The sequence below is a fragment of the Barbus barbus genome, assembly GCF_936440315.1.
Source record: "Barbus barbus genome assembly, chromosome: 13".
Taxonomy (NCBI): domain Eukaryota; kingdom Metazoa; phylum Chordata; class Actinopteri; order Cypriniformes; family Cyprinidae; genus Barbus; species Barbus barbus.
In genome coordinates this window covers 5,093,323-5,102,918 of record NC_136741.1, presented here as the reverse complement: position 1 = coordinate 5,102,918, position 9,596 = coordinate 5,093,323, and the positions used below count along the sequence as shown (strand labels likewise).

The window sequence follows — 9,596 nt, the reverse complement described above, 5'->3', positions numbered from 1 at the left end:
GCCAAAATAATAATTAATATATATTTTTAATTACTATACACATTTTTATATTGGTATGTATTTATTTTTCCCATTCTAGTGTCCTTTTTGTAATTTATTCATGGTAATACTTTAAATTCTAAATATCTCAACAGTAAACACTAAACTTTGAGAGCACACATCACACACTGTGCCTCACAATAATGCATTTAAGTGAAATCTAGAATAATTATTAAGTATTTTTTATTTATTATTAAGCATATTCCTTATAGTTCCTCGGATTTTATATGACCCAACAATATATGCTACTCGTTAATCAAATTATGATTTTAAAGTGTGTTTTTCTGTTCACAGCATAAAGTATTCATATTGGTACCTCCCCCTTGTTCTCCATTCAGACAGCATGTGAGTGTAGTCACAGTTGGAAAACAGGTTTTAAAGACCAGCTCTTCCTGCACTACGGGTCTGTATGAGGCACTGAATGAACAAACAAGTACACAGACAGACAAACACACTGTCCTCTATATGCTCTGGGGGTACATCATATGACTTTTTTTTTTACAAGGAAGTGCAGCACATAAACAATGCATTTTATGATTTTGGGACACATTTCTTTTTCGTTAATATCTCACCAGCCAACAGCATTATTGGCCAGAACACACCCTGATTGAGCTCTCGAACACACTTTCTGCTTTGCTTGAGGGTTTTTATATAAATATTTTGCACTGTATATAGGTTATACATTGTCATGCACATATGCCGTAATGAGAATATACTTTTTTGTTCTTTGCTTCCTTTCATAACCGAGTAGTGTCTGAAACTGTGTTGGTTCTCACAATAGTTCTGCCTTCTTCTGGTTGAAGTAAGGGACTGCAGTGCAGAAAGAGACTCGATACTCCACAAAGTTTCAAAGCACAGGAGGGATAGGTTTATTCAACATTATCTACTATAATCTGCCAGCAGGTGTGGTCATTACATAATGTTCTTAGCATTGAAAATGTAAAATGGAACAAACACAAAAGAGAGAAGACAGCAAATAATTTTCCCGTTTTTATTTGAGTGTAGTGTTACAGTCAGGGATCAGAGGGAGAGAAAGATTTTGGTGTCGGTCTACATCATAATAATCAACAATAATCTTTCTTAATCTACTGTAACAGATAATTACACATTTCATCCATGATTTCTAAATTCTATTTATTTATTATTCAGTGATAAATTGTTTTCCCCTTCATTGATTATGTTCACTGACACGGTATAATCCATCAAAATGATTAACCCAACACAGTAAAAAAATCAACAAAGAAAATGCATAAGCACACAGAGGTAAAAACACATTCACCAAAACACTCACCAAAATAAATACATAAATAAAAATATAATATCGAAGAAGATCAACTCAAACTTTAAACCATCCAAAAAATTCAACCCTAGCTACACAATAAGAACACAAACTATTTAATGCAAAGAATAAATGCTTTGAAATCAAGCAAACTATGTATTTGAGATTTTTTTAACCCCTTTTGTTCCCAGATCAACTAAAACAAAACAACTCAATAACTTAGTTAATAAATAACCTTGTGAAAACACACTTTTGTAAGAAGATAAGGCCACAAAACTTAACAGACTGGACGATTCACACTGCAGACTTGTGTAGAAATGGCCTTGCAGACACATCGCTGTTTGCATTATATGCTGAAATACTACTGTAGTGTGTGTTAAGCTAACTAAGCTTATATTCCATAGCCAAACTGGAGCATTTGAGGTTAAGTGTCTTGCTAAATAGCACAGTTGTTTTGGTAACTCTCCCGTTCCTGCATCACCCACACGCTACAGCGCTCAAAATAATACAAGACTCCATACAGATCATGTCCTAGGTTGAAAAGACTTGCCTTTTATAATGTTCATACAGTCATAAGAGTCATAACAATGGGTTTTAGTGTGAAGGTGTGGGTATTAAGTGGGAAGATGCCAAAAATGCAAACTAGAAAAGAATGTTAGAAACACATACAGTTACAAACAGACTGTGTTAGTGTTAGATTTTTGTGTGATGGATGGATTACCAACACATACGCAATGCAGGATAAGCAGTTCTGTTGTATTTACACTAGATAGTACGGTAAAATAGATTAGCATATGATTTTTCTTTTGTCCTTGTAGTCTGTAACAGATATAGATTGTTGATGTTATAGATTATGAAGTGTTAAACACAAAAGACAACCTACTTTAAATATATATATATATATTTTTTTTTTCTTCTCATTTCTGAACTATAATAATCAAAAACACCATGAATAAAGCCCAAATGTGTGCACTGATTCAACAAAATTCACATTCGTTGGGGGCGATGTTAGTCTGAACCCTAAAAATGCATTATGATGAGTTATTATGCAGTTTGCCACAGACCACTGACATACCGAGGTTTAATGTACATGTGTGTGCTGTTTTATGCTGTTCACTAATATGAAAGCAAAAGCAAAAAATAGTTTAGTGTCATAACAATCTACTAATCATGTCAGTGGAAATGAGTATAGCAACTAATAAAGGACTGTGTTAAACAGCATCTATCTATCTATCTATCTATCTATCTATCTATCTATCTATCTATCTATCTATCTATCTATCTATCTATCTATCTATCTATCTATCTATCTATCTATCTATCTATCTATCTATCTATCTATCTATTGGACTAAAAGCACAGCATGCATGCCATGCAGACAATGCAAGTGACCCATGCAACATTTAGCCAAGTCAATTCTACAACAAAGGGGTTTGATTAGAAAAAGCTTTATTTACAGCTTGACTCACAATTTAGGCGAGGGATGTGTGATAAGCGACATTCGTTGTACAGCGTCCATTATAGTACAGCACAGCCACAAAGCAGCATGCAACACCAACCAGTTCCGTGTGACTAAACACACACATGCAGATCTAACCTCTACTACACCACAACGCTTAACACAACACTGAGAGAAAGAGCCATGCAAAACACAGCAGGGTATCTGAGGCAATCACAAACTGCTGGGATCGAAGACTGCGGATATTGTGTGCGTGAGGAGGCAAACTGCATCATAATCGCATCTACGGAGCATTTCGACAATACTAGGAAATACATAAGCATATAACATAATACATGAGCACGCTCAGACCCAACAATCTTTTTCATGGCAGTCAAGGACAACACTGATCACTGATTGTAAACACGTGAGAGAGAGACGATGAAATCGATTAAACGTTGATGCTATAAACCGACAGTATTCGTACAGTGAAATGGAAAAGTCAACAGAGGAAATATTGATCTGCGTGTGAATGCGTGTGTGCGTACAAACATACAGATGATTTACACAGAGCGTAGAAGGCTCCATAAACCACATACTGTGTTTTTCCAGAATACAACCAAAAAATAACAAAAATTAAACAAAGAGAAACCAACCATAATTATTCCGAAGGCCAAATTAGTCCCACCCCTTTCCCAAAACGAGAGACGGCCACGTAATGAAAATCCCGCCCCTCACTTCTTATTCTTGAGCTGATTGGCGAGCCAGTCGAGCCCTTCGTACAGACCGTCGCCGCTGGTCGCGCAGGTCGCTTGTATATACCAGTTACGATGGCGGAGCGAATGGAGGCCGAGTTTGTCTGTGATCTCAGCTGCATTCATAGCGTTTGGCAGATCCTGGAGTCAAGGAGGAATAAAACAAGATTGTGAAATTGAATATTTGCTTAGATAGGACCATATGTTTTTATTCTAAAATAAATATACAATTTAGCAATAGAAATACAGACAATAGATTATGGACTGGCCATTTTCGGTTTATCTAAAATGTTCTGCTAGTAACCTATATACTAACATTGAAAAGTTTGAGGAAGACTTATTAATGTTTTTGAAAGAAGTATATTATGGTCACTATGGACTGCATTTATTTGATGAAAATACACTTAAAACAGTAATATTGTGAAATAGCATTACAATTTTAAAAGAACTGTTTTCTATTTGAATATATTTTAAAATGCAATTTTTTCCTGTGTTGGCAAATCTGAATTTTCAGCATAATTACTCCAGTCTTCAGTGTCACATGATCCTTCAGAAATCATTCTAATATACTGATCTGCTGCTCAATAAACATTTCTTATTATGTTGAAAACAGTAGTTTTGCTTAATTTGTTTTTGTTGTTGGGAAAATACATGTTTTTTGGGTTATCTATGAATAGAAAGTTCAAATGAACAGCATTTATTTGAAATAGAATTTTTTTTGTGACAATGTAGAAATATTTACTGTCACTTCAGATTATTTCATTCTTGCTGAATAAACATGACCCAAATCTTTGAAATGGTATTTAATTATTTTTAGGACATATATTTTGTGATTTGTCAGGTTGTAGGGATGCTTTAATTAAAAAAAATCACAGTACCTGTTTGTTTGCAAAGACAAGAAGGACAGCATCACGCAATTCGTCTTCTGCAAGCATCCTCATTAACTCTTCCCGTGCCTCGTTAACTCTCTCCCGATCGTTGCTGTCAACCACGAAGATAAGACCTAAGAAAAAAAATGAGCAGAGATAAAGAATAGAGACTTAATTTAATTCAACAAGCAACAAACATTAACACAACACACAAAATACACAGACTGTATTCAGCGATGCAATGTTTTGTTTGAAAAGAACATTATTTGAGCTATTTTACACTAAGATGTGGACATGTAACCAGTGTTATTTTAGTATCACTGAGATATTTTAGCTATTGTTTTAGGAATTCTGTTGTGTTTTTGTCATCATTATTAGTTTATTATATATATATATACTTGATATATTTTATATAAAGTATATATATATATATTAAGAATATTTAGTTTTTTATAATTTTTTTATTTCAGTTTTAGTTATATTTTAAACTAAACTAAATGAAAATGAATAATGTTACCTAGGGAACTAGTCCAATAAAATATATTTTTTTTAAATAAAGAAATTAATTAATTTTATGCATATTTTATTTTAGTTCCATTTTTGTTTATTATAATTCAAGTAACAAAAATATTTTTATGCATTTAATTTTAGCTAGCTATAATAACCCTGCTTGATGTTTCCAAGGTGGTTCTGCAGGCACAGCCGTGTAAATGCAGTGTGTGCTCACTGAACACAACGCAAACTACACAGAATCACCAAATTACCATCATTTACACAGTCAACTCAATACAGCTTGTGTTTTAGTGGGAGAAGTGGAGTGTATGTGTAACTCACCCTGTGTATTTTGAAAGTAGTGTCTCCAGAGCGGTCTGATTTTATCCTGACCACCCACATCCCACACGGTGAAGCTGATGTTCTTGTACTCCACTGTCTCCACGTTAAAGCCTTAAAACACAAACACAAACATCACAAACTTACACTGTATGACCCAGAATCACAGTACAATTCAGTTACTGTACATTCTCCTCACAGCAACTGTAAAAATATAATGCTCTAGATAGTGTATATGTATAGGGATATTAGGGAAACTGTAACATTTTAATTTCTTAAGAATAATTGACATAATTCCTAACTTACAGACTTCTACAAATACTGCATACCTGGCAGATTCTGCTATAAAAAGCATTTATGTTTGCCAACAGTAATAGCAGCATTAAAATATTTAGCTAAATGGAAACCACAAGTTACAGTGCAAGTCAAAACTGAACAATCTTCTCTATTTAATTTCAAATAGCAAATTTAAATGATAAATTTACTAAAAAAAACTGAAATGGAAATTTTCTTCAACCAGCTGTTTCACAAAAGTTCATTATATGATGAAATACACAAACTAAATACAAATTTATACACTGTGTGTTTGAAATGTCATTGTGTCTCAGACCTTGAATACTGTCTAAGGATGTACAGATACCTGTATAATAGAATTGTAGGTAAACATAACTATAGAATAAAGAAAGAGAAGGATTTTACCAATGGTTGGGATGGTGGTCACGATCTCTCCCAGCTTCAGTTTGTAAAGGATGGTGGTTTTACCAGCAGCATCTAATCCAACCATCAGAATTCTCATCTCTTTCTTCCCTATCAGACTCTTCAGCAGATTGCCAAAAATATTCCCCATGATTCAACGTTTTGCTTCGTCTAGCCAATCACAATCCAGAAAGCTGTGAGTCCTTGGTGTGGAACAATCCACTGAGATAAAAGACTGAAAGCCTTGAGAAACAAGGTTATATCGCTGATAAAAAGAATCTAGAGTCCTGAAAAGGGAAAAAGGAAAGGGAATGTTACGCTCACGCTCATAAAATGTGCACTTTTATTCAGCAAGGACACATTAAATTGATCAAAAGTGAAAAAAAAGGTCCAAAAGCTGTCACTTTTCAAAAGTGCCTTTTCTTCCTTTTAGGTGCTAATATTTACTTATTATAGATACTAATACGTAGCTTTATGGTACAAATATGTACCCTTTAGAGGCAAATATGCATGCTCATTTTGCAGCAAATGATCTACATAAAGTGTGATTCAATTGGACTGACCGAATTTAACATGTAAATGATGATCTGTGCAATCTGAACATTTCAGTCAAACATTCTTTCACCCGCTGTAATCAAGCAACTGATTATCAAAGACGCATTTGGCTGTTGCAAGCCTCAGAATTCAGAGGGGGCGGACTGAATGAACATGATGCTTCTCGATGTGTGTAGACAGTACATTTCTGATCTTCACTAGTATGCTTTATGTGTACAAGCTACATACTGAATTGAAGAAACTATGATCCTGCCATGTCTTCAGGCCATCCAGCAATCTGTTCATCCCTCTCTTCACATGAACCCCCACTAGTCATCCCTGAACATTCCCAGATGGAGTTATCCGAGATGTAGAACACATTCCCTGATAACCGTGTTGTCCTAATTCATGAATGTCGATGTATAAAGCTTAAATTTGAAATTAAACTTGTTTAAGGGAGACTGAGGTTAGTCACACAGTGGCTGTATCTATGGAACTCTAAGGGTTTTGAGTCAAATCACCTTGTTTTAAACACTTTTAAAGAAATAGGTGACCCAATAATGACAATTTTCTGAATATTTACTTCCAAGATGTAGATAAGTTTGTTTCTTTATCGGAACAGATTTGGAGAAATTTAGCATTACTTAAATGGATCCTCTGTAATGAATGGGTGCCGTCAGAATGAGAGTCCAAACAGCTGATAAAAAACATCTTGATAATCCTCAAGTAAGCCACACCACTCCAGTCCATCAATAAAAATGTGAAAATCTGTGCGTTGTGAGAAAAAAATCCTTTAAGATGTCCACAATTCCATCAGCTAAAATACGAGTGCTTGATCCTTAATACTGTTTTCTCCAGTTAAAAAGTTGTCTAAATCAGAAGAGAAATACGCACAGCGAAAACAGTCTGAAACAGTTCTAAACAAATATTTCAGTGGATTTTGATGTGAGAGGAAAACAGGGAATGGACTTTTTCACCGGAGAAAATATTATTATGAATTATGGACATGTATTTTAGCCGGAAGCAATGATTTTTGTGTTTTACAAATGTAATATACTGAGGTTTTCCATTAAAGTGGAGTGATGTGGATTATTTGTGTATTATTGTGATGTTTTTATCAGCTGCTTGGACTCTCATTCTGACGGCACCCATTCACTGCAGAGCATCCATTGCTGAGCAAGTAATGTAATGTTACTTTTCTCCAATTTTGTTGCTGATGTAGAAACAAACTCGTCTACTTCTTGGAAGACGGTCTGAGGGTGAGTAAATGTTCAGCACATATTATTAGTTAATTCTGTCCATCAAACTGAAATACCAATTATCAAATTCTTGCTATAACTGTTGGTTAAACAAATCCAGGCAAAAACAAAACACAATAAAAAGCACATCATTGACACATGTCCAGATTTGAAATTAAAATGTTAAACTGTGAGCACAGGACTTGTAATTTTTTTTTCATATCAGCTTAGTTTCTCAAATGTTTTAAATGTTGCAATTAAAAAAAATGATTTTACATTTTTGCGTAACATTGTCTTGTGCTTCAAAAATTCAAAATTAAAAAAAAAAAAAAAAAAAACTTCAGCATGTCCATATTTAACATGACTTGTTTTGTGTTTCGAAAATTAAATTCTGCTGAAAAAAAATATATTTTTTGTAAAACATGCCTAGAAATAAACTTACTTTTAAAAATAAATCTATTCTGAGTAATAATGACAGAAGTGTGACAACTCGCCTTGGCCTCACCTTTAAAATCAAGACAAAAGGTAACAATATTAAAGATGCATAACCAGCATAAACTATACTTGATGCACATGTAAATATGTCCACTAAGACAGTAATACGAGAAGGTGTTTGTGATGAATAGTAATCTGATAATGATGATAGTGAGCTGTCCATGGTGCTGACGCCCCTTCCACTCAAAACACTTCACGAATACCATTTACAACTATTTTTGTAACAGACTTCGTCGTTTTTTAAAGGCTTCCTTGTTTCTGAATGATTTTCCGTGCAAGAGAACCCAACAATGTAGTCACGAGACATCGAAATAGGTCCACATGATTTCTAATACGACGGTCTTTAAAAACATTAATAATTTGGGTTACTGACGGTCTGTTGGAGCTCATAAAGGCCCACGACCCTTTGACAATGTCGGCGTAGGATACAAAGATAGGAGCTTCTCCCTGAAGAGAGGCGTTTGGCGCGAAGCAGATGCATGAAATTGTTCTTATGCAAGATCACTACAATTCATGCAAAAGCAATACGAGCCGTCATAATGTCTGAAGAGGCGTAAGACAGCAAGCACTTCATCTGTGATACAGATCTTCATTCATTTGGAGAGATGGAGAGACGGCGCGTGCCTCGCGAAAGGCCTTTCTGTTTCCAGCCGCAATATAAGACGCGCTGTCATTTTTCACCAAACGTACAGACAACATTTCAACCCGCCAGAACCACTTCCAAACGCTTCATTTTAAAGCAAACACAACAATTGAACGTATCTGCATTACCTTGCGAGCTGACACCAGCCGATTTTGGACACGGAGAGACAGAGAGAAAATCTCGCGAGAGTTTACGCCGACAGCACCGGCTTGGATGGGGACTTCTCGCGATGTTTGGTTTTCGCATCTTGAGACTGCCTCCAGTTTTGGTTTAGCAGAACCAAACAAATGACATGTCAAGGAAATGCTTGAGGTGTCACAACAGTCCTTCAGACTACAACATCCCTGGGAATTCTGAGCTAATATGATTTATATGATTTCTGTATAGAGGCATAAAATGTTTATTTTAATTAATTTAGGGCTATATGGAAACAAAAGGGAAAATAAAAACACATTTTAAGTCTTGAAATGAAATAATAAATAAACTATTAAACTGACGCTTAATATGAAATAGTTTAGCAACTTACAACTACCATAACTCCTTCAAAAACAGCCAGAAACCTTGGAGTTGTGATTGATGATAAGCTGAATTTCTCAGACCACATTGTTAAAACTGCCCGGTCCTGCAGATTTGCATTATATAATATTAAGAAGATCAGGCCCTTTCTCTCGGAACATGCAACGCAACTCCTTGTTCAGGCTCTTGTTCTGTCCAGACTTGACTATTGCAATGCTCTCTTGGCAGGTCTTCCAGCCAATTCTATTAAACCTCTACAATTA

At 35.1% G+C, this 9,596-nt stretch overlaps 1 protein-coding gene across 1 annotated transcript; it reads right to left on the bottom strand.

Annotated features, from left to right (window-relative positions):
- Positions 1 to 2,243: 2,243 nt before the first annotated feature.
- LOC306878637 (ADP-ribosylation factor 3) lies at positions 2,244 to 8,991 on the bottom strand. The gene is made up of 5 exons (XM_079431093.1): positions 8,946 to 8,991; positions 5,911 to 6,194; positions 5,215 to 5,325; positions 4,390 to 4,514; positions 2,244 to 3,652 (listed from the first exon to the last, which is right to left on the bottom strand). The coding sequence occupies exons 2-5, from the start codon at positions 6,056 to 6,058 to the stop codon at positions 3,491 to 3,493; spliced, it is 546 nt and encodes a 181-aa protein (XP_079287219.1). The 5' UTR covers positions 6,059 to 6,194; positions 8,946 to 8,991; the 3' UTR covers positions 2,244 to 3,490.
- Positions 8,992 to 9,596: the final 605 nt, after the last annotated feature.

Coding starts and splice junctions, on each gene's coding strand:
- LOC306878637 (XM_079431093.1), bottom strand. CDS start 6,058: ATGGGGAATATTTTTGGCAATCTGCTGAAGAGTCTGATAGGGAAGAAA. Junction 5,326..5,910: donor GACCACCATCCCAACCATTG/GTAAAATCCTTC, acceptor TTGTGTTTTAAG/GCTTTAACGTGGAGACAGTG. Junction 4,515..5,214: donor CTACTTTCAAAATACACAGG/GTGAGTTACACA, acceptor TTTTTTTCTTAG/GTCTTATCTTCGTGGTTGAC.